This window comes from Diceros bicornis, chromosome 31 (assembly GCF_020826845.1).
Source record: "Diceros bicornis minor isolate mBicDic1 chromosome 31, mDicBic1.mat.cur, whole genome shotgun sequence".
Lineage (NCBI taxonomy): Eukaryota > Metazoa > Chordata > Mammalia > Perissodactyla > Rhinocerotidae > Diceros > Diceros bicornis.
This window is the reverse complement of record NC_080770.1, coordinates 12,146,304-12,171,597: the sequence shown is the minus strand read 5'-3', so window position 1 is coordinate 12,171,597 and position 25,294 is coordinate 12,146,304. Positions and strand designations below refer to the sequence as shown.

At 47.0% G+C, this 25,294-nt stretch overlaps 1 protein-coding gene across 1 annotated transcript; it reads right to left on the bottom strand.

Moving 5' to 3' along the window:
- Positions 1–15,564: 15,564 nt before the first annotated feature.
- On the bottom strand, positions 15,565–24,697 carry LOC131395525 (pepsin-3-like). The gene is made up of 9 exons (XM_058527391.1): positions 24,642–24,697; positions 24,031–24,181; positions 21,857–21,974; positions 20,846–20,964; positions 19,931–20,130; positions 18,259–18,375; positions 16,979–17,123; positions 16,788–16,886; positions 15,565–15,714 (listed from the first exon to the last, which is right to left on the bottom strand). Exons 1-9 carry the CDS (start codon positions 24,695–24,697, stop codon positions 15,565–15,567), a joined length of 1,155 nt encoding a protein of 384 aa, XP_058383374.1.
- Positions 24,698–25,294: the final 597 nt, after the last annotated feature.

Here is a 25,294-nt window from a genome sequence, read left to right as displayed (position 1 = left end):
AAAAGCCCAGGATGTGCACTTCTGGTCAGTGTGCTGTACCGTCTTCCGTGGGCTTAGCAACCCTGGGATCAAGCTGTTTCGTGTTCTCTTCTTTTCTCTTAACATTACATTGGAACTATTTCTCATAACATTACCAGACACATACTCAGGTTCTTCACCAGCCCCACAAGAGGGGCCAACATACTCAGGTTCTTCACCAGCCACACAAGAGGGGCCAAATAAAAACTGGAACATCAGGCTTATGGCAAGGAAAGAGTTTTTATTTCAAGTGACCTCAGCCGGGGGATGAGAGCTCTCAAATTTGTCCCATCTCCCTGAAAGATGGGATGCAAGGGGTTTTAAAGGTTGTGAGGGAGAGCATGTACTGGGGTATTAGGTAAGGGAGGGGGAGCATGTGGACATGCTGGCTGGCACCTTCCCACCAGCCTGTGTTTGGCCTTGAAGACTGAATTTCTTTTCCTTGACTGTCTGGACTTTTCTGGTTAGTTTTCATCTTCAGCCTGCATTTGGCCTTTGAGGCTGAATCTTGATGTCTGGATCTTGATATCCTGGGAAAGACAGCTCACTCATATACTAAGGAGGGACAGAAAGACCTGGTTAGTTTTAAACAACAGTTGATTATGGTGGATATGCACAGCTGCAGTTAGCAAAGCTCATCTCAAAGTTTTTACTCTCTTCTTCTAGCCCAGGGAAGATTTATTAACCTCTTTTCATGCTCAGTTTCAATCCCCGCTGTCTTATGATCATTCCTCAATCTTGGAGAGTGGGGGGGAAAGACCACTCTAGCTACTTCCTGCTGTAAATGGGCAAAGATCAGGATCAGAGGAATAAAACTGTTTTGCCTCTATTTTACAACATTTTGGGGTACCAAGTAGGGGGAGAGAGAGATGCTTTGCATGACTAATATTTTAGTACTCTGATCAATGGCTTTGGAACAACACGTAAGTTCACATTTTATAATTACATAGATGACTATGCATATTAGCAAAATAGACAGCCCAAATTTTAGTATCCCCTCCATTCTTGAACTCAATCCTTGGGGAATCTAGGAAAAGAGGCCTGTGAATCTGATGTAGCCAAGTAGCCTGTTTTCTATATTCCAACAAATAAGGTAAGAACCTGGGAGTCATTTATTACTTGTATTTAGAAGGCCATTTTCTGAACAGCAGCTTGCAGTCTGTCAGGGATTCACTTGGCCCTTCAGAGAAGTGAGTGTCTAGAGTAGGAAGTCACCCAAGGTTTGGGTGATTCCAGTTGTGATGTTTTTCTATGGTATGGTTCATATTCCCCATGGCGTTTCTTGTATGGGCCCATCCAGCAGGGATGAAGTCCAGGATTTCAATAGGACCCAGTCTCTATGACAAAGATGGTGCAGAGAAACATCTGACAGTGCCTAGTTCCTTAGTTCAAGTTCCCTCCAGGGCTTTTGGATCATCTCTAGAACATAGAAAGGGTCTCCCAAAGTTAGGCCTACGTTGTGTAAGCAGGTAACCAGATATTTATTAAGAAGCATTTCTAGAGAAACAAAAAGAAAAACAAGGTTAGTGGTTGGAGAAAATTATAAACCAATTTCTGAGCTCAGGGGAATGGCCAGTCAGAAAGATCTCTAGAAATCAGGGTTGAAGCATCAGTTGCAGTTTAAAATGTCTCCAATGATGTCATCAGGCATTCAGGTGAACCTTTTAACTGGCTTACACAGCAACAGGCACGAAGATTGTCCAAACATGGGCTATCATGTTGCCCTCACTTAGGTTTACATCAAGCTGTCCAGCTTCAGTTTGCAGGGCTTTAGGAAAAAGGATGGTTTTAGTTCTCAATGATTCCAAATGAAAAGGACAGAAAAAAATTGATTAATTTGGTTAATTAAGGTTAATTTGCACATGGGTACCAGATATTTGAGGAAACAAGAATCCAGGATCCAGTCCAGTTTCCAGATAAAAAACAAAGACCTCAAAGACAATTAACAGAAGCAGAGTCCAACATCCACAAATGTGTATCATAGTCTCTATTGAAACATAATTTTTCTCTCTAAAATCTCCCTCATTTTTACCAAAGATAGCCAAATTAACACTCTTTGCTTTGCAAAATAAGTCTAGTGTTAAAAAAAAAAACTTGGCCCAATTGTTTACATAAGTACTGCAAGAATAGTAATTGATCACATAGGCTCTTCTAAATCTGCTTTGCCAGAAATTCTTATCAGGAATCTCAGATTGAACTTTAAAGCCTCTCAAGGCCAAGAAAGTCAAACCAAGGACTTGTCACCAGACTCTGCCTGCAATACCTACTGATTTGGGTGAATTCCTCTCTTCACTTGAGGTTCCCAAAATATCCTGGGGTTCTTGCACCTGCCAGGGAAGTGACCTTCTTGAAGCACCTGGTAAGGTTGCTGGGAACCCTGTAAGCAAGGTACCAGGCCAATATTTCCAAGTGGCTTTATTCCATAAAGTCCAATCTTTGCCTCTCAAAGCTGTCTGGTCATATCTGAGTTTAGGTTATGTTTCTCTCAAATATGACATTCCAGTCAAAGCCTTGGTAATATAACCAATGTTTCCAGTTGTGTCCTGTTGTAAGAAGAACATATTCTTATTGAAATTGTGTAAAGAACTATATTGCCATGAAAGTAGGAACACTTACTCAACAAGAGATTTAAATTCTGGAGGGATCAGATAGGGAGAAAAGGATAAATGCTTCAGTTTTGCTTACAAATTTCTATAAGTCATAGTTTCTTAAGAGGAAAATGTTTCCCTGAATCTTTGAAAACAAAACATTAAAAAATCAGCAATATTTGAAACAAAGTCATAAAAATTATAATCATGCTCATTAATTTATTCAGTCCCATGATATCAACTCTTGATCTTCTGATAGCAGTTTAGTGAGGTCCTCAGTTTCTTCATTATAGTTCTGTAATTTTTTACCCAGCTCAGTTTCATAATATGAAAGTTTCTCAGAAACCTGCACTCTAGAGCAAGCATCAGAGTCCTTTCCAGGAATCTCTTTGAAGATGAAACCTTTGCAAAAACAGCAGAGTAAAACAACTGTCTGCAAATAACAAAATATTCAAAAATGGTAATTGACAAAGACACTTGGCTATTTCTGTAACATACAGCACTTTGAGATAATAACTAGAACTATGACTGACAACCAGGACAGATCAGAATTTTTGGAATGTTATATATTTTTTTAAACACTTTTACTAATAATATTTAACTATAAAACATAACCTAGGTAGGCTTATTATCAGTTATTTGATAATGCTTCCATGTAATTTAACATACCAAATAAGTCTAATTCATTTAATAACTTCCACTTTACAGAAAGAGAGAACAAATTCTTCGAGAAGTCTCAAGGCTAATTTGAAAATTTCAAAGTTTTCTTTTTAAGTCAAAAGAAAGACTTTTATTTGGGGAGACGTTTGTCAAAAATATCAAAAAGTTTTAAAACACTTGGTCAAATAGGAAAGAATGTTTAGTTATCCATTCAAGCAAGGTGACAACAGAAGATGTCAAAGGCAATCAGAAAGTTAAAATGGTCTAAAACACCTTAGTAGAGAGATTTCAGTCGTTTTGAACATAGGAAATTATTTTAACAAAATATAGATTTTCTGTCTTTTAAATAGAATTACTCAAAGGAAAACCTTTTATAACCTCTTTATCAAGAGCAGACCAAAAGTTCAAGAGAATTATCTTTTTAAGAGAAAAAGCCAAATTCTAATTTTGCACAAGCTTACTTTTGATATTGAAACTCATTCATTTTAATCTCAGCCGACTTGACAATGCACAAAACTCCTCAGGGTTTTACTTCCACAAACCTTCTGTCAATTACTTTTTACATTCCAAATTTGTCCCATGCCTCCTTTCCTTTTTTTCTTTGCTAGTACGTTAGGACAAATTTATCTTTCTTAACAAAACAAACAAAAATATCTCTATTTTATATCCCTTCTTTACTGAAAACATACATTTTACTTTCTTTGTATACAGAATTTCTAGAAATATATGCTTTCTCAGAGAAAATTCCTTAGCATGCACAAAACATGTTTATTAATAAACCTAAACATCTTTCAGTTTCTTTGAGATAAGAAACCAAAGACAGACAAATCTATGTTTAGTAATCAATTGCTAATATTTTATCCTATGCACAAATGATGTAGATACTCAATAATATTTTTATCATTTAATTTAGCAAAACTCTAAAGTTTTAAGTCATCAAAAAGATTTTGGAAGCTAATTTTCAAGCCTATATGCCATAAAACATAATTGGAGCACCCCAAAACTCTTACCTATTTTCATTTATCCAGATTGTTTGTTCTCAACAATTATGTTTAGATTACTTTCAAAAACTTCATGTGACTTTAAAGCAGTTAGCTATCATCTTGAATTGTTTTAAGTACATACACTATAACACATAATTATTGTTAAAAATTTCCCACAAAACTTTCTTCCTTTTCACATCTATTTAGTTTACTTGTTCCTAATAATTTTATTCTGATTGCCCACCAAACCCTCATGAGATGTCAGAAAAAATCAGCTATTATTTTAAGTTATTAACTTTTGCTGACAAATTTTGTAACAGAGATAACATGCTTGTACCATATCCAATGTTGATAACTCTGAAAACATATTTATCTTAATCAAACCAGCAAACTTAAACAAGCTTTCACTTACCAAAGATCATTTTATATCATGTTAACTTGAAAGACATCTGGGTTAGTTTCTGTTACATTTAGAAATAATTTATAAGCACTGACTTTAAGCCAATTAAACAGAGATCCTTTAGAAAATTTATCATCTGGAGGCAGACAAATATATAGAGAAAGACTTACATATAGAGGGACACAAACAGAGATCTTCAAAAGTTTAACCATGTCTCAGGCACAAAATGCAAAAGAATGCTGGATCCAAATTGTGACCTGTTCAGATGGCTAAAGACTTTTATTAAGGATTCCTTTCTTTTTGCTGTAAGGATCGTTTTTCGAGCTGTTTTTGAAATCATTTCGTCTTTTAAAAGTTTCTGCATATTACTCAAAGACTGCATTCCATAATGAGCTGTTTTGAGTCCTCTCTTTTAAGGGTGACTCTAAGGTGGACTTGAAACAGAAGTTCCCAAGAATGGCCATTGCAATTTCAAATTATCTCGAAAATTTACTTTTTTTTCACTTGCTTAATTTTAGACCAGGAATTTCAGGGGAATTGAAGTGGGGAAGCTCAGCAAGAGAGGGGAGAGGAGCAGCAGAATTGGCTTTGGCTGCTGTATGTTTAGTTATTTTCTTTTAAAGAGGCAGTAAGGTATTCCTGATTTGATTTAGAAGCCTCAAAAGATTCAAATAGGCTTCCCATTGGTTGTTTAATTTTATAGCTGGCTTTTTCCAATTGCATATGCAAATACACCAGTTTGGGTAAACTGAAATTGTTCCATATTGGCCATTGTAAAGTGAGTTCTCGTTTATCATGTTTAGTTAACATTGCTTGAAGGGTGGATTTATATGCTTTTACAATATCAGGCGGGGAAACATTCCCAGTGGGACACAATGTTTATCCCATGACATAATCTATAACACAATCAGACAAAAGAGATGCAATCATTTTACATAAAGCCCATTTAAATATAGCAATTTTTTACAAAATTTTATCAAATTTTATACCTCTAATCATAGCTTCCATTAGGACTCCATCGTTAAGTCTTGCTCTTATAATATTGTGTAGAGAAAGCATTCCCAGCCAAAGATAACATCCATTTCCAAAAAAACCTTCAGGAAAAGTTGACATGACCTCTTCACATAATATTAGCTCAAACATTTTAATCTTTATAATTTCGTCAACTTTAGCAGCCTAACTGTTACCCAAACTATTGTTGGTCAGGTTTCTCATTGTGGTTTTCTACTTTTTGGCTTAAAAAAATTTTTTTAAACTGGGGTGAATACAATGCACATGTCTGAGGTTCTTTAATGTTGGGGAGTCAAAAGGGGGTCTTTTTAGCCCATCGAACCTTAGGCAATGTTTTATTAAAACCTTTGATTTAACCACATTCATACCCATTCCATTTACCCTATTTTTCTTTTTAATAACTAGCTAAAGATTTCCATCATGCTGGGGTGAGTCCTGTGACACTTCAGTTTTCAATTCTTCTTTATTTTCCCCAATTTGATATTTGTCTTATTTACTCCACTGTCTTATTTGCCTTATTTTTTTAAAAAAAGAAAAAACATTTAAAATTTTCCACCTTGTTGAGAAGAGTACCTTTATTTTTTTCATAGCTTTTTTTATTCTTCTGTTAACTTGTTTCCATTAGCATCTATAAGACCATGAGAGGAAGCTGAGACCCCAAATTTGATTGTTACATCTTTTTCTTTTTCATAGATTTATAACTGAAAACATCCCAATTTGGCAATACACAACTCAGAGGGCTGCCACTGGGAATCAAAATCAAGTTTCCCATTATGACACTGCTTATACACACACACATTGTATACATTCACACATATCCGCACAAGTGTCAAAACAGATGGAACCAAGCTTTCAACAAGTCAGGGTTCCCCCAAAAAAACTCTGGTGACCTAGAACAAAACCCCTGAAACAGAGGCAAGTAAACTACACATTCACATACACACACACACACACACACACACACACACGTATCAAGACAGATGGAGCTCAGAGTTAGTCCTCTCTGAGTGAGATCTCTAGTCCTTTCAACAAAGTCAGAGCCCTCCTGAGCAAACTCCAGCAACCTGGAACAAAACCCCTGAAACAGAGGCAAAGAAAGAAAGGAAAAATAGGATTTGGTCAGTTTTTACAAGGAAACTCACCAAAAGGACGTCCATTCCAAACCAGAAGCCAAAACAAACAAATAAACAAATCTAGAGCCTGTTTCCTTGCCGCAAGAAAAGTGCGACTAGGGTCAGTGGTGCAGGGTCAGACGGAAAGTACTGGGGACAGTCCCTAAGGCAAATCACCTAGGCAGCTGCTGCACTGCTTCCCAGGACATTCCAGCTGACCCGAGGCCACAGAGCCGCGGGCAGAGGGCCTCCTGACTGGCTTGCCAAATCGTTACCGATCCCAAATACAGGTTCATTTACCCACCGCATAGTAGGGCCAATAAAGAAAAAACTTGAAACATAGGCTTGTGGCCAGAAAAGAGGATTACTGTTATTGAAAGACGGCCAGATGAGGTGATGGGAGTTAGAACGCAGACCCACCTCCCTGAAGGGTAAAAGACAGGGGTTTTTACCTGGGGTTGTAGGTTAGGGAGGGAGAGCATGTACTTGGGTTTTAGGGAGGGGAGGGGGAACATCTGCTGGGGTTTTAGGTAGGGGTCGGGGAGCACATGGCCTCCCTGGTTGGCACCTTCCCACCAGCCAGTGTTTGGCCTTGAGACAATTTCTATTCCCTTGGCTGTCTGGACTTTTCTGGTTAGGATTTATCTTCAGCCGGTGTTTAGTCTTGTGAGACTGAATCTTAACGTTTGGACCCTGACTTCCTGGGAAAGACAGCTCGCTCGTATATGAAAGAGGGGTAGAAAGAACTGGTTTGTTTTAAACAACAGTGGATTATGCTGAATATGCACAGCTGCAGTTAACAAAGCTTATCTCAAAGCTTTTGTTCTCTTCTTCTAGCCCAGGGAAGACTTTTTAAACTGCTTCATGCTTAGTTCCACGTCCCCAGGGCAACTCATCTCAGAGCTGCCTGAGCCATCAGGGGAACCACCGTGCGTCTTGTTCCCCTACCTCTCTCTAGATTCCCTGGAAGAAAGGCAGGACTCTCCCCTCATGGAGACGTGGAGTTCAGCAAAGCAGCTCCGAGCCCCAGTGGAGACACTGAGGCCCCCGTCAACTGTAGGTCCTGCCCAGGGCCCCCAGCAGCCTTGCCGTGGAAGCTAGTATTCCATCTCGTCCAGCTCCTCTTAAGAACGAACCTGCCTACCACAGAGACTTTATCCATGAGCCGCTTGGGAGCCCAAGCATCACCCTCACTCCCTTTGGGGCCCAGGGGCAAGTTCCCAGGGGAGCGCGTGTTCTCCCAGACTCCTCGGCCCTCCCCAGAGTCTTCGATCCCTCCAGGAGCCTCCACTCTACTTCCAGCTTCTCCCTGGGCTCCTGGGCCACTGCCTGTCACTCCACAGCCCACATCCTCAGCCTTCAGGGCCCACACAGCCTCCACACAGCCTTCTCTGCCTTTCTCCATTCTGACTGAAGCTTCAGCCCTTTCTAGGATGGGCTCCAGCCCTTCAGAGGCCCCCATCACACTCCTCAGGCCTCACGGACTCTCTGCCACCACCTCCAGACTCTCTGCAGCCCTGGCAGATCCCAGCAGCCCACAACACGGACTTCAAGGGAGGAGGAGTCCACTGGGTAAGCAGGCCTCCACTTCAGGGATGTGCCCAAGAGACGTTGTACAGAGGAAACTCTGCCAGTGGCCTTGGGAGCTTGCGGAGAGGCTCTGGGGAACAGTGAGGCTGCTGATGCCCAAGGCTCACTCCCAGAGGGCATAGATGGGGTGGATTTGGAAAATCCCCAGGACCGGGCATAGCCTTCTTCCCAAGAAACATTTGGAATGTGCTGTGAGAATGGAGCAAATGCAGTCTCCATGGGCAGCATCCTCCCTGGAGTGTGCGGCCAGCTTGTCTCTTGGGAAACATTGGGCTGCTGAGCTCCTGCTCTGGAGGAGGAGAGCAGAAATGCCCTGGGATCCCACCGGGATTGTGCCACCAACCATCACGTGTCCTTCCCTGATGTTTCCTGGATAAAGGCTGTCTCAGTCCCCCAGGCTGCCTGCTCACTCACTTCACGTTTTTGTAAAGGCAGGAGAACTTCACTCTGAGCCCACAGGGGGTAAACTAGCGCCCCACCTGAACCCACAGCTTGGGAGCAAAGCCTGCACTGACTGGGTGGGGAGGGGTCTTCTGTAAGCAGCTGGTGGCCTTTGACACTGGGGGACTTCAAAGTGAGAAAGGAAAATGCCCACGGAGAGGGCTTTGCAGGTTGAGTTCCTGGCGAGGGAACCACTGAGATGAAACAGCAGGCAGGAAGCTTCTTAGGGCCTGTGCTCAGCATTGGCACCTGTGGGCCAGAGGGAGGGAAGCAGAAGGGAGAACTTGGGCTGCCCTGCAGTCCCAAGGCTTCAGCCGACCGCCTCTGAAGGCTGGGATGGCCCCTCAGAGTTGTCCTGAGTTGAGCCAAGGGTACAGGACTTTCTGCCCCTATGTTGACCAGTCATTCTATCTGGGCCGCACCAGATAAGGGGCATGACCTTGGGCAAGGCAGCTCCAATCAGCCAAGGCCATTCCTTCTGAGGGCTGTCGGGGGAAGAGGGAGAATCTCCCTCTGCCCTTTTCCTTAAGGTTCTTATGGCTGGCCAAGTACTTAACAAGACAGGTTAGCAGGAGAAAATAATACCAAGTTTAATAACATGTATACATGGGAGAAAGCAGGGACACTGCGTTTCTCAACACAATAGCAGAAATTCTCTTCTTAAATACTATGTCCAACCAAAGACAAGTAGGATGTGGGGGGTGGGGGTGTCAGTTACAGGAGATTATCACTAAAGCACAGTAAACAAGAGTAAGGTTATTATGCACATTTAAGACCTCACCTTCCACATTGATAAGCCTCTAGAAATGAGGCCATCCCCTGCCTTCCCAAAACAGAGAGGGAGATACCTTTACAAATGGAGATTTCCCTTATAAATGTAAATGATTGTCTGGCAACTCCTCGCAGGGCCGTCCAGAGAATGTGGCCAGAGAGACAGAACTTCTGCTAAGATAGGCTTGTTGGCGCCTTTCCTATTGTAACATTTATCCTACATTATCTTTACAGCCATCATGATAGATCTGTTCCAGGAAGGAGCCACCATGTCAAATTCTTTAGGCAGTTAGTGGGGGAGGTCAAATGTCCCTCAGAGAAAACAATCAAGGTAAAGAGATAGATTTTAGGACGGTCAAATCTTGATCTCCCACAGGGCTGGTGGCCGAGAGCTGTCAGCCAACAACATTCCAGCAGCTGGGAAATAATTTTGTCAGTCCTGAAGGGGGATCTGGGTGGTGCAGCCCAGTTTACATAATACGTGGAAAGAGGACAGTGCTGTCATTAATGGGGGAATTGAGATGGGGATGGGAGACAGAGAGCTATGCTGTCACCAGGTCAGCAACTTGCTACCACTGGAACCCAGTTTATTCTGCAGCCCCCACTGCACAGACCACACTCATATTTGCCCAAGCTACTCTCCACTTGGCTCTTCTCTGACCTGCTGTTCACCTCATATCCCAGGGTGAAGTGGCTGCGGTGGTTACCGGCTACGAAGGCCATCTGGGGTATCCGGCCCAGACGTTAGTGTAGTAATGGGGTCCTAATCAGAGTGAGGGGCAGCCATAATGAATTTTGAGCAAGGAGCATGAAAGCCAAAGACCATAGAGATGCAAAGGACTTGGAGACCACTTTGTCCAGTAGGACACAAAGGGGAGTGGTGGTGAAGTGCGAGGTCCGGGGTGCCGTGAACCCCAGGTTTGAGCCCTACTCAGCTGTGACGAGCTGTGGGACCTTCGGTCTCCACTCCCTCATCTGTATAATGGGATCGTGATGGTCCTACCTCATGGAGTTGTGACGATGACATGTGGTAATGCCTCCATCAGTCTCGGTGGTCTGTGCCTGTGACCCTGTGCAGCCCGCCCAGCCTCATGATGCCACCTGCAACCTAATTTCAGGATGAACGTGTGGAACACTGGCCGCCTCCACGTTGCAACTTCTCAACAAGCCAGCTGTCAACACAGCAGTGGCTAAAAGTCAGTGCCAGTTTTTCTCATCGCTATCCCTCTATGCAGTAAAGGATGCAACCAAGTTTTAATACTAGTTCCTGCTCTCCATACAACTCAAGTAAATGGCATTTATTGTGAACGTTAAAGAAAGCCGAGGAGGGGAGGATGGGAGGACAGCTGTAAATATTTTCCCCAAGTTGGTCCATGTATAAAAACTGGCTTCTCTGGGACCCGCCCCTCCCCTTCACTGCTGAGAACTCAGAGGCCCAGAGAGGTTAGGAGAGTGTCCTAATGCTGCACAGATTATGAGCGCTGAGGTGCGAGGTGAGCCTCATTCTTCTGACTCCCAGTTTGGACTTTTTTCCTTCATATCTCACGTAGTAGGGTGCTTCTGTTGGAGTTTCTGAGAGACAGTTGACGGCGGCAATTTATGGTGGGGTGCTACGGCCGCCCTACCTTAGTTTGAGCTCCTCCAGGAGAAGACCGAGAGGGAAGTATCTGGGGGAGTGTCACTGACCTGGGAGGTGGTCCCTGGGAGCACGATGAGGGAGGGAGGAGTGAGACAGAGAAGGGAAGAAAACCAATCAGGTGCATTGAAGATCGAGTCACTGCTAGGGGCAATCGGCACCCAGTCCTTCTGTGGACCCTCTGGGAGATTATGTAGCACACATCTCAGAATTCTCCCTCCAAGGGCCTGAGGATGCCACCCTTGTCCATCTCTTGCTCCTGGGTTGTTGGCTCTCCAGCACGTCCAGCTGGTCCTAACCCGAGGATCAAGCCTGGGTCCTGGCTCCTGGCTCCCTGGCACAAGAAGGCCCAGGGGAAGAGGTGTGGGTGCCGTCTACAGAGGACCTCCTGCCTGGACCAGGGCTCTCCCTGCCTCACACTGTGGTCAACACAGCCCCTTCTCAGGACCCCTGGGGGGTTCGGAGGCATCTTCCTTCCCCTTGTGGGCAGGCTGTGTTCTCGTGTCAGGTTGGGAGGTCCCTGTGGAATCCAACTTGGAAAGAACACGTTCTGCCCACAATAAGCCGCAGTGTGCATGGCATCTGCCCAGGGCTGGCTGGCTTCTGGAGGCTGGAGGACCACCTTTGAGACCCCAGATGGGTGCATAGTGCTTTTCACAAATGAAGTGAGCTGGTCTGATTCTCAGCAGCCTGGGCTCCAACAAGAGGGAAGGGGGGTGTCTTTTCTTGAGTGAATACACACTGCATTTACCTCACCTAGGGTTCCACATTCAGGGTTCTGAGAAGCAGAGGAGGATGGGGAGAGTGTGCAGAAGACTGTTCCACCATGTCAGTTTCACTGGACCTGAGAAGTTCCCCCAGGGCCTAACCAGCAGACCTGGTTCAAGAGGCCTGATTTGGGAAGTTATTAGAAGAACAGGCCTGAAGACAAACCACAGTAGACTTCTAATTAGCATAAACGTTCAGTGGTTTAAAGTACCTTTCATCAACTTATTTTGAATGTGTAGTAGATCCATCCACATCATTAGAATTAAACATATGTAAAATTGTATTCAGTGAGACATCTCCCCCACCCCACACCTATCCTGTGCCGCTTCTCTTTTCTACAGTCTCTGTTTCCTGTGCAGCCTTCCTCAGCTCCTTTATATACATGCAAGCACATCTTATTTGCTTTCTATAATTTGAAGATAGCATAGAATAGGCCTTATTGTCATCTGTTTTTGTTTTGTTTTCCTCCTCAAAGCCCCAGTACATAGTTATATATCCTGGTTGTTATTCATTCTAGTACTTCTATGTGAGGCCCCACCACACCAAGGGTGACTGACAGAGAAGTGATATGGTTCACTGACTGGTAAGTGAACCTGGGCACCGAGGTGGTGACAGCACCAAACTTTAAGCACTAGGCCATCAGGGGTGGATCCTGTCACCTGCTTTTTTGTTTTTTTCACCTAACAATCTCTTCTCAAGATCTTTCCATCTCAAACACCTTGTGAGCATACTCAATTTTTCCCTTTTAGAGCTACATAGCAACTCCTCGCATGCACATGCCGTAAGCTGTTTGACTATGCCCTGTGGATGGACATTTGGGTCTTTTCAAATCTTGCTCTTATAATAGATGCTACAAAAATAACCTCGTATTTACATCATTTTGAACACGTATGCAAGTGTATCTTTAAGAGAAATTCCCAGAGGTGGGTTATTGGGTAAAAAACGTATTTCCTATTTTGATGAATATTGCCAAATGGTGCTCTTTAGGGGTCGTACCAATATACGCTTCCACCAGCAATACGCAAGAAACTGCATTCTGGAAGGGTATGGGTTCTAGACATGAGAGGAGCAGAGAACTGTGAGATGAAAATAACACTCCCAGACAAGTGTGAATGGAATGGATGGATCAGCTGAGCTTGGACCCCTGAGGCCCTGAGGAAGTGGAGAAAGATGAACAGAGAGGAGGCGTGAGACCATAGAGGAGGAACGAGAATCCATCTTACCTTGTGGAGCAAAGCGGGAAGTGTCAGATTGGATATGTCAGCACAGGGTTTTCCAGTTCAAATGATCTGTTGAGTGGGGAGCCATTTTAGATTCTGTCTGGATCCAGGAACCCAGGGTGAGGGAGCAGAAGAGGGGCTGGGAGGGTGAGGCTGAGCTGCAGCTGCGGGGGCTGAGAAGAGGGAGGGAGGAAGGGTGTGACCAGGACCAGGAGGACAGGGAGGGTTGCTGAAGATATGTCTGCATGCCCGGGGCCTCGCACGCAGCCTGGGTCACGGGAGACGCTCGGGACATGTCAGAAACACAAACCCAGCAAAGGAGTCAGGACACCATGAAATTCCTCCCCAGAACCCTGAGAAGTCCACCTGTTTGTCCCAGGACCAAATAAGACTGGGACGGAATGTCGGTGGAGGTTCGAGGTCTTAAGCAAGACCTCCATCAAATCAGATCCACTGTCTCATCTTGTCCTAGTGGTTTCCTTTTAATAAGTCATCTTGAATTCATCACTCAGTCAACAAATATTTATTGTGCCTCTGCTACGTGCCAGGCTCTGCTCTTGCTGCCGGAGCTTCAACAGTTCAATGATCACAGTCCTGGCCCTAGTGGATCCAAAACAAGTGCTCCCATGAATGCATGATTACCGATGTGCCAAGTGCCATAAAGGAAAGGAAGGAGGGCTCTGTGAGAGGGTGGTCAGGGAAGGCTTCACAGGGAAGAAACACAAGCTGAGATCTGCAGGATGCTAGGCCCTAGTGAGTCAAGACAAAGGGAACAGCAACCCAAAGGGAACAGTGTGTGCAAATGTCTGGAGGTGGAGAACATTGTGTATTTGAGGAGGTGGAAGAAGGCCAGTATGGTGGGAGCTCAGGCTAAGAGGGATCAAGGTGAGGCAGGGAAGGTAGGTAGGGAAAAAAAGCACGCAGGGCTGGGAAGCCACACCAAAGATTTATTGTCTTATTCCAAGTGCAATTGGAAGGCATTAATGAAAGGTTTTAAGCACAGGAGGGACGTGATCAAATTATCTTTCAAAAAGATTGTTCAGCTGGGGAACATGCGCTAGAGGGAACACGAGTGACATTGGGGGGCCTGGGGCATGGGCTGGTGGAGCTCACCACACTCCTTCCTAGAGCCCAACATCTCATATTTGAGAGTGATAAATGACAAATTGGGGGATGATGTCACAAGACTTTCCAAAGCCATCTTGTTCTGAGTGCCCCAAAGTCACTCCCTCTCAGCAGGGGGTCCCGGCTGCAGCCCTGAGGCCAGTGTCTCCAGAGGGCTGTCTGGAATCCAGCTGTGGGCAGAGGCAGGAGCTATGGGAATTTTCCCACTGTGGGTGCCCAGGAGCACAGGACTGTAATAGGTTTACCAGCACATGAGGAACTGGGATCCAGCTAAGCTGACATAAAGTGAAACATAGCCATTTGTGACAAGACTTGTCAGAGCCTTTGATTGGGAAAGGTGCCTTGTGAACCTTGAAGAAGGGGCTGGAATGCAGCATGTTCCATGCTTAGTTTGAAACTCTACTTTCCATTAAACATTTTGCTGCCAACGTCACTCTGAGAAACGCTGCTCTAAATAGTTCCTGTTTGCTACTGGGCATGCTCAGCTGCTTCTCTCCCAATGTCACAATGCTCAGGGACCTGGAGAACCATCCTCTTTAATTACTGATGGGGAAACAGGTCAGTTCAGTGTCTTGCACTAGAGTGTTCAGGGGGTCTCAGGTGTTAGTCTGGGCCGACCAGCTAATCACGGAGAGCAGCTGGGGAGATTTTGGGGTGTCAGCTTCTGTCACCTCTCTGGCCTGTGTCTTAAAGACGTTACTGTCTGCCAGACCTACTTAGGAATGTGACCACCGGAGGAGGCCTCCCCTGATCTCTTTCCTTTTCTCCTGATCTCTTATTGGCTTTGGGGGAAATGAGAAGTTGCCTCCCTCAGCCAAGAACTTAGGGGCCTGGTTCTATGAGGGGGCAATGGGCCAGACATTTGTGGTCCACACGTCTTCATGTGATGCTCCCAGCCAGACCTGCTGAGGCCCATTTGTCTTCCTGGCTCTATTAGGAAGTGAGTGCTGCCACTGTCCCCGTGTTTGGTGCTGTCCAAGGGGTCATTTCTGCCCCCACCTCGGCCCTGGTGTTCTGATCCCAGTGATGTGAAGGATAAATATGGACAAAGAGAAGCAACTCCACAAAACATTTTGCAGAAGGTTATGCTTTTATTCTACGTGATTGATATGAGGGGGAAGGGGGCCAAGATCCCACCTCCAGGATCCCAGAGGAAGAACAATCAGGAGAATTATGAACATCTAGAGAGGGCACACGACTGAGACCAGATCTTCCTGGGAAGTGGCCGGAAAGACTCAGGCTTAGGCCACAGAAGCCAGGCCAACCTGGTTGTTGGCTCTGTCGAAAACGGTGTAGTACTGGCGGATGAAGACGTCACCCAGGATCCAGAGTTCTCCAGAGCTGGTGTCGAGGTCCATGCCCTCAAAGCCGCTGATGCAGGTCGCGTCCTCCTGTAGAAAAGGAAGATAAAACCAGAAATGGGACACAGACTCAGCTGTGACAGGTGCTGGGGGATCAGCATCAAGCACCACAGCCCACTGTGAGGGACATGAAAGGAGGCGCTTCCTGGCTGGAGCCCGGGGACTCGGCTCTTTGTAGCCTGAGGTCTGCCTGTGTCAGCTGTTCACTGCACTCTGGGTTTCCAGGGATCACTAGACATTCTCCAGTGCTTCTCACAGACGCACAACCCCTGACGTCAGCAATGGAGCTAAGGGGTTTAGGGGAACTCAGCTGCCAGGAGGATTTTGGAAGCCCCGGTGACCCAGGCTTTTCTGATTATTCTGATCCCTTCCAGTGGCAAGCTGTCAGTTCTTTTCATTCACTGGGTCACTGGCCCACAACCTTGGCTGCACATTAGTATCTCTTGATGAGTTTTGCCCCTACACGTGTAGTTCAGGCCTGATCTGGTACTAATTAATGGGCATTGCTGGGGGAGCAGCCTGGGCATCATTACTTCCTTTGAATAACATGCAACCACTGGGCAAAACGAGTTTTCCACCTGGCATTATAATAGAAGGCAAGGAGTTTACCTGTGGGTCATGTGACTAAAGAATTGTTCCTTGGTAGAGACAGTGGGAGCATCATAAGCCCTGACCCTACAAAAGTTAGGATTGCCATCTGGCAACCCTTTGTGGCTTTGATGTGGTCAATATCACGTGACTACCCTAACCCCACTCTGAACCTAGGGAAAGCTGTGGCTCTCAGAGGAGGAAACTGAGGCTGAGAGAGGATGCAGCTGGCTCAGAATCAATGGATTAGTAATTGAGACCCGGAGCTTGGCTCAGGGGTCCAGGTAGTAATCCTCTTTTCACGCCATCAGTATTTGCTTCCCTTGTCCCTTGGGGGTGCTGCATCCAAGTTCTGTCTCATGCATTTGCTGTGAATGGATTCTTTTTCTCTGGTGGCTGTCCAGAGCAGATGGCAGCTTCAGCTTGTGGAGGTGCACTTTCCCTTGGGCAAAGGGGGAGTATGTGGCCACATTCTATGGAGGCACATCTGGGTGGGAGGCCCAGAGCCCCCTTACCTCTAGGATGTAGGCACTGGCAGGCAGAGGGAACTCGACGCCATTGAGGGTGAAGACGATGTCGGGCAGGCTGTCGATGGATGAGCAGCTGATCACCTCCTGGAAAGAGCAAGGGTTAGGAGGAATTGCATTCCTTCTGCATGGCAGCCCCACCACCTGGGTCTAGATGGGGCAGTCAAGGCTGGACCCACCTCGCTGGAGGAGTCCGCGCTGGCTCCAATGTAGCTCTGGATATTGTCAATGGAAGAGGTTGGGCCAGCCAGCAGAGAGGTGCCAGTGTCAACAATGGCCTGGCAGCTCCCGCTGCAAGCGATGGTCTCTCCGTTGATGGTGATGCTGGGGGCGAGATGCAAGTAAGCGTCCCCTGAGTCCCCAGTGGGTACATCTCCCCAAGGGGGAGCCAAGTGACCCTGGAGGGTCCCTCTTCCTCATCCATTGGCCAATACATAAAATATATACTTCTCTCCTTCACGCACTCGTTCATTCATGCATTCATTACTCAACAAGTCTTTACTGACTGCCTGCTCTGTGCTAGGCATGGGAGATGTGATGCCAAACGAGGCAGCCACAGAGTTTCTGGCTGCAGGGAGCATGCAGTCTAGCTGGAAACATAAGTTATGATCAAGGATGAGCCGCATGAACAGGGCACAGGACAGGGAAACGGAAACACAATCCAGGGTGAGACTGATGGTGGCAGGGAGTAACCAGGGAAAGCTTCACAGGGAAGCAGACAGTCAGAGGTTGCCAAGGAGGTGAAGAGCAGGAGGAGGACATCTCAGGCAGAGGGGAAGGCATGCAAGGAGCAATGGAGACAAGAGGTGCAGAGGCGGGCGTGGGAGGAACTGATGAAGTTTTAGCAGGGCTGAGGCAGACTGAGGGGACCTAGAGTCCTTGTTTGCCCAGGACAGTCCTAGTTTTGGTACTGAAAGTCTTGAGTCCCGGGAAAGTGCTCACTCCTGGGCAAACCGGGAGTCACCCTAGCAACTGGGCGTGAGAGGAACAGCGGGGGAATGAGGCCGCATGGAGAAGGGCAGGCCCAGAAGGGGACGGTGGGAAGGAAAGGGCTGTGACAACTTCTCAACCCTTAGCCCTGTCCCTAGACTGAAAGTGGCATGTTTCCCAGAGTGGGAGGAGCCTATGACGGTTCACAGGTCCACTAAATGTCAAGACGTCTGGACAGGTGGATCATCCCCTTTTCCCTGGGGATGCTGGTGTCCTGTCTCCTGGACCGGAAGGAAAGTGGCTGTCTCATCCTTGCAGACCATCTGAGGTCCCAACAGCCCTCCTCATCCAGGAGGTAGCTTTCTCAGGGTCTCTCTGTCTTGGCCAACTCCCAGCTTCCCCTCTTGTGGTCCATTTCCCTGTGCTGACTATTCCAGGGGGATTCTGGAAAACTTAGTTAACTCTGAGTCTAGAAAGAAATGATATCTGGGGCCTTTGCCAGGACAGTGCCCATCCACGGCGACCTCACCTGTCCAAGGTGATCTGCCAGTAACCCTCCTCAGTAACAGGCACCCAGTGCAGGCTTCCAGTGTAGTAAGAAGAATCGATGCCACCAAATATCACCACACTGCCACTCTCGTCATCCCTAAGAAAAGTGGGGGGAAACGACAGGAATTCACTCATTCAACTGAACACCTGCTGTGTGCATCCTAGAGCTGCCCTTGGTTGGGCTCTTACCAGCACCAGGAGCTGCACAGAGTGTTTGCCAGACACGCTTTCTTTTCATCCTCACACCAAGGCCCATACACTGATAACTATGATTATTATTTCTTCTTTACATTGAGGAAACTCAGACCCAGATAAGTGAGGGACTAGTCCAAGGTCACACAGCCAGGGAGTGCCAGAACCAGCATTAGAACCCAGGTCTTTCTGGTTCCAGTGTGTTATTTTCATCACATCTTCTCTCTCATGGTGTGGAGACCTCAGTAGAAGTGAAGGCTTGACAGTGTTTGCTCGTAAGCACTTGACAGTATAGTTCTCTGGTTCTCAGCCAGAGGCAGTTTTGCCCCCAGGGGACATTTGCCAATGTCTGGGAACAGTTTTGATTGTCATGATTGGGTAGTAGGGAATGCCATTGCTGTATGGTAGGTAGATGCTAGGGAGGCTGCTAAACATCATACGATACACAGGACCTCCCCCAAGAGCAAGGAATTGTTCAATTGTTCAATACATCCCTACTGCTGAGATTGAGAAACCCTGAGCTATTGGAGAGATAAGACACCCCCATGGAATATCTAAGTACCCATAAAGGCAGATGATGTTTAGGAGCCTACCTGAATATTAAGTGACCAAGAGGATAAAAGGGCCCTCCTGTTGTAAATTACTCCTGTTGTAAGTTTCCTCTCGGTTACCAGAATATTCACTTTCTGAATGAGTGCCATTTAGGGTTAGATAGGGAAGCAAATGTGGTGATGATAAGAAATTAATCATCAAAGAACAGGCCGCAGATATAATAGTTCATACACCACCTTTCCTGTAAACCTTGACAGTATAAGGCAACACACTGAGATTATAGCAGAACAGTGAACAACTGAAGAAAAACATCAACAATGACAAATGCCTTCAAAAGAGAAGGATGAGAGCGTCAGAGGAAAGTTGAGTGTCTCGGGAAAACTGATGACACCCTCCAATATTCCTGCATGATCCTCGACTCATCCAAAACCAACACTTGGTTTATCTTTATTCCTTCTTAGAATTGACTCATAGTCACAACTGAACCTAGATTTTGTTAACAAATGACAGAAAGTTGCATTCATCATTGAAAAGTTTCATTGCTTAAGATACAAGTTCTGATCAAATCTTCTTTTCATTGCTGTGGAATATTCAGCACTGGTTTAAGGAGATTCATTCTAAATGGTGGTCTTTTGGAGCCAACAATGAGGGGATGGTGCTGTAGAGCAAACGGCTAATGACATTTGAGTTGTGTAAGTCAAGGAGACAACGACTCACACTGGTAAAATAAGATGCATGAACATGGTTCATCAGAGAGATACTTGGCACTGTTCTCTCCAAAGCTATACCTCTCAAGCCTTAGACATTGACCTTCCAAATCCCTTGCTGACCAAGACACTCTCTACCCTACCCAGCCCCAGACAGTCCTCTGCTGGGCCAGGTAACCGTGACATCCCCAGCCGACTTACGAGCTCAGGTAGACAGAGAAGAGGTCTTCGGAAACCAGCCCCTGGTCCCATATGTTGTCAAAGACAGGTGTGGCATCGGAGGAGGAGATGCTGGGGTAGCCAAGACCCAGGATGCCATCAAAAGGAGCATAGTAGAAGAAGTCGCCGGGCTCTGTCTCACTCAGGCCAAAGATCTGGTTGGTGTCGTCGATGCCTCCAACCTGAGTGGGGGAACCGAGATGTTCACCATCAGCTTGTGTTGACTGAGCCCTGCGGGGCACCAGCCCTGTACCAAGAGCGTCCCTGGTTCATTTCCACCCCTCCTTCCACTTGGCTTCCAGGGAGTCAGGTTGGAAGGAGGGGAGACGGATCATCTGTGGGAATGCTTGTTATTCTGCTGAAAGTAATCATTGTGGCTGATCACCAGGTGGCCACAGTTTGCGACTTTGTGTGAGAATTGGCTGCAGAACAGATGGGCACAGTGTGTTCTTGTTTCTGATGATCAGATGCAAAGCAGACCCCAGGCAAATCAGAGCCCTTGACCCCTGCCAGCCCTGGAAGGGTGGGGGTGCTGTGGGGCTTTTATGACTGGGGGAGCCTGCAGGTGGAGGGAGAAGAAAGGGGAGGAGCTGCTAAAAGAAAACTAAGGCTTTTCCTACCTTCTCCTGACTCCACAGCATTCAGCTCGGGTGGGGCTGAGGTTGGCTGTTGGCTCCAGGCCTCCCACCCCCTCACCCACTACTGCCCCACCTAGAAATGTCTGTCACATCTCTGCCACTTCCACATCCCCCACCCCCAATCAGGTTACTTTGAGGATCACTGAGACCTGTATGGCTTGAATGAACTGATTCTGGGGGGTGCACTATGGCCCCCACGGTCCCCAGAAGCTGTCCCTAGTGCTGGGCAGGATGTGGTGGTGAGCCAGCAGGTGATCACCTTGACAGTGTCATATCCGAGGATGCCTGTCATGCTGCCAGTCCCATATTCGATGGAGACAGACTCACTGGTGGCCTCATAGGTGGAGGAGTCATCAGGGTTGAACTGGTTGTGGTTAGCTGCAAGAACAAGAAGTAACATCGTCAACCTCCGAAAGCTGAGGGAGAATCATGGCTGGGGATGTCTTTCTGGGGTGGGCTGCCTTGGTTCTGGGTGGGACTTCAGAGGAGAAATGTGACCTTTGCACCAGACTTTGGAGCCCAAGCATTCCCAGGTTCCATTCCTGTCTGTGTAGACCAATTGGGACCATCTACCTGGTGGAAGGTCCCCAGCCAACCCCACGGTCCTCCTGAGGACCCACCAGGCAAGCACGGAGCAGAGCAGGCCCACGGCTGCCCATGGAGATGAGAACCATCACAGCGCCCTGTGTACAGCCCATGTTAGAGCTACAATGTCACAGTCACTGTGTTACAATGTTACAGCTGAAGTGATGAAGGGGAGGATTCCATGGGCTCCTCCCCCGAATTAAAAGTCAGGTTAAAAATCTAGAAGAGAAAGGAAATTGAAACACTGTCCATGACTCCCAATGACAAAGTATCTGTCGTTAGCAAACCGACTGATTGTTTTTAAAAGTGCGATGATCACTCATCTCAGTCATGATTTTGAGTCACTTTCTCATGTGAGGCTTGTGTCTCAGCTGGCTCTCCTGTAGCCCTTTACCCCCGGCTCACTTTGGGCACCCTCTGCTCCCCTGGACCTGGTTATTCAGGAGAGCTGCTCTCTGCCATTGGACTGAACCTGTTGGACGCAGGTATCCTGCGTGATTAGCCCCTCTATCCCGAGGACCCCTAAGCCCAGTGCTGGGCACATAGTGGGTACTCAGGAAGTGCCTCTTGAGAGAATCCCTGAGGGACTCCAGCAGCTTGAAATCAGACCTATTGGAAGACGCTGTGCCTTCAGGGCTGCCAGGTCAGTGGGTGCTGGGGGCCCCGGGAAGCCCCAGGCACTCACAGCAGGCAAGACTGGAGCAGTAGGTGGAGGGCACCCACAGGTTGGAGGAGCCGGTGTCAAAGATGACGGTGAAATCCTGAGCGGGGGTTCCGATGCTGATGGTGCCAAAGTACTCCTCCTGCGGGGCGGGGACAGCACAGGTCACTCCCCATCCTGGGGCTCCCCAGGGAGGACAGCCTCCCCTGGGGCTTCTCCTCAGCTCACCTGCCCTCACTGCTCTCCTTGCCTTTGTCTCCCTGTCCAACGCATCCTTCCTTCAAGGCCCAGCCTGGCCTCCCCTCTGCCTTGAAGTCTTCCCTGATTGCATCCCTGGTAGTCTCTGACTGTTCTCTTCTAAGCACCATTAACACCTAATGACAATCTGCTGTCCCCTCTTCAGCTCTTGTCTTGAATGTCTTAGTCTTCCCATCGTAGAGGACACACCATCTCCCAGGACAGAGTGGAATCTTATAGCACCCAGCACAGTAAATGTTTAAATGCTTGTTCAGTCAATTATCAATCAGGAGATAAAAAGTCATTTAAAGATGGAACCCTCTGGAGAGATCTTGTTCCTAAATCGAGGTGTGTACAGTGGGTTTCGAGAAAGGGCATTGTCAGGATTTTTATTCTTAGTGGCAGCCCTGTCTCCCTTTTCTGCTGTTCTAGCCATGCTGATCTGGATATCCTTGATGCCAAGAAGCTCATTCCCATCCCGGGGCCATTGTGCCTGCTATTCCTTGTGGTAGGAAAATGTTCATTCTGGACCTTTCCTTGGTTGGCTCCCTCTCCGCAATCATTCAGAACTCTACTCAAATGTCCCCTCCACCAAGAGGCCCTCCCTGACAACTTCATCTGCATTTTCCCTTCCCCCATTCCTCCTCTTCCAGTTATTCTAATTAATCAGTTTTTCTTTGCATCACTTGCCATTACTGACATTTTCTTCCATACTTAATTATTTGTCACTCATTTGCCTTGTCCTCTAGAATAGAAGCAACAGGAAATTTCCTTCTTCAACATTGTTTCCTCAGCTCCTGGCACAGAGCCTCTGGCACATAGTAGATGCTTCAGAAATATTTTTTACATGATTAAATCAGCAAAATTTACCACGCTGTTACCAAGAGCCACTCCTTGTGCTATTCCTCCCAAGAAAACTTTACTTCATTAATTACTCACAACAACCCTCTGGTGGTAGATATTCGTGGTTCTGTTTGAAAGACGAGGAAACTGAGGCTCACTCAGAGAATTTAAATGACTTGCCCAAGGTCACACGGCTCAGAAGGTTTAGAGCCCAGAGTTACAACTGGTCTGCTAGATTTCATAGGCTAAGCTCTTAACGACAGACAACATTGCTTCCTACCGTTGACCCTGTGCCACTCACACAGGGACACACAATATCTACAGAAGGGCAGGGCATTGCCATTGGGTCCCAAATAGAACAATGAGAGATCTTCCTGAGATTCCACACTGGTCATGTCAAACCCCCTAGTTAAGATGACTCAGTGGCATTGAGGATGCAGACCCTCCTCAGAGACTCTGGTCTGACTCCACCCACCCATCCCTCAGGTTTCTGTACCTCCCTCCCTCCTCTCTGCTCTCCCGGAACACTTGCCTCCGTTCCTCAAATGCACTCTGCTCCCTGCTGTCCCAGGGTCTGGCACAAGTCTTCCTGCTGTCTGGGACTCTCTCCTGTCCTCTTGGACCCCAACTTCTCCTTCAATGCCCAGGGGAGACATCCCTGCCCGCCACCTACCACTCCCTCACAGTGTCACCTTTGCTGTGTACCCCTCAGCCTGGCTGTACGTTTCATGGATGGTGAGGCTCAATGATGATTGTCTGTCTCTCCCTACTAGACAGGGAGACCCGTGAGGGCAGGGGCTATGCCTGGTTTTCTTCCTTGATGCTTCCCCTGGGGCCCAAAACAGTGCCTGGCACATAAGGAGGTGCTCTGCATACATAAACACTGAATGAATGAATGAGTAAATCAATCAATCAGTCAATCAATCAATGAAATCAACATGTCTGAATGTGAGTTTTCCTGCTTTCCCTGTGCCTGTGACATCCAGAAAGCAGACCTCTGGGTACTGCCTGGGGGCTCAGAGCCCTGATCCATCCTCCAAGAACACTGGAACCCCTCTCTCTTCTAGGCAAAGTCCTCAGTGCCACCTACGCCCCACCTCTTCTGCCCATGCACTCACATCATAGTAGTTCTCCATGGACTCAACATGTGCCAAGGTGGCGGCCTCCTTGGGGAAGTACTTCCTTGCTAGATTGCGGGGATGCGTCTTCTCCAGCAGGCCATGCTCGATCAGGTTCTTCCTCCAGGACTTCTTTCTGACAAGTGGAACCCTGTGGCAGAGCATTTGCAAGTGGGATGGTTTGGAGGAGGAATTGTAATTAGGGAAGGAGTGTGCTCATGGGTGTTATAGAAGGCCCTGAGGTAAAGGAAGCTTCTCCAAGAGAGGAAGAAGGAAGGAAGTCAAGAGGGGAGATCCTCCCATTTTTTCTACACTACTGCAAAGAGGTTCACTGGTTGCCCAAATTAACCCAAACAATGATGGTGCTGGCACCCAAACCCAGGCTGGACTTGAGGGCCTGAGCTATGAATCACGCCTGCAGTAATGCCTCCCCAGAAGGACAGAGAGAGAAGAAAGGAGATTCAAGATGGTGGAAGAGAGCGAGGAGTTGTATGAAGGCAGAAGAGAAGAAGAAAAACAAGGGTGGAAAGAAAGACAGTGTGACAGTGTCATCGTAAAGGGAAGCAGCCCCTCGGAAGCTGTTCTCCGTGCCCCGTGTCCCCCACACTCACTTGTAGATAAGGCACTCAGAGAGCGCCACCAAGCTGAGCAGCAGCAGCCACTTCATGGTTCTTCCTGGGCCCCAAGTCTCCAGAGAGGGGAAGATGGGTGCAAGGCGAACAGCAGCAGGCAGGAGCTGCTCCTTATACACAGCACAAGTCCTCGGGAACCGGCCTTATCAGCCTCCAAACGTCACCTGTTATCCTAACCCCAAACAGAAGAGTTCCCGATAAGATCGTCCCCGCCCCTGCGCCATGTTCTGAGAAGTTTCCAGTTGAGCTGCTTCCATTGCAACCACATCCCATGGTTAGGATGGACCTGCAGAGAGTGAGCCATGGAGTGATGGCTTATTTCCCAAACAATGAAAAGGGCCTGTATGAGAACTTGACAAGATGAGTATTCTGACAAAATTGAACTCAACATTGAACAGGTGTCAAAGGAGCTCAGCGTATCCCAATTTGTCCTGGTGGGGCAGATGGCTGGGGTCTTGGAGAGCCGCTCCCCACTTAGCGATGGGCCATGTTACTGTAGCGGCTAACCCAAAGCACACTCGAAGGTCAGTGGTTTGGGACTCAGCACACATTTCCCCACAGAAATGTCATTATGTGAGGTTGTAGAGTGTCTAATTAGCCTAAAGGCCTAATTATGCTCATGAATAATATTG

Coding starts and splice junctions, on each gene's coding strand:
- LOC131395525 (XM_058527391.1), bottom strand. CDS start 24,697: ATGAAGTGGCTGCTGCTGCTCAGCTTGGTGGCGCTCTCTGAGTGCCTT. Junction 24,182..24,641: donor TCTGAGTGCCTTATCTACAA/GTGAGTGTGGGG, acceptor GCTCTGCCACAG/GGTTCCACTTGTCAGAAAGA. Junction 21,975..24,030: donor CCATGGAGAACTACTATGAT/GTGAGTGCATGG, acceptor CCCGCCCCGCAG/GAGGAGTACTTTGGCACCAT.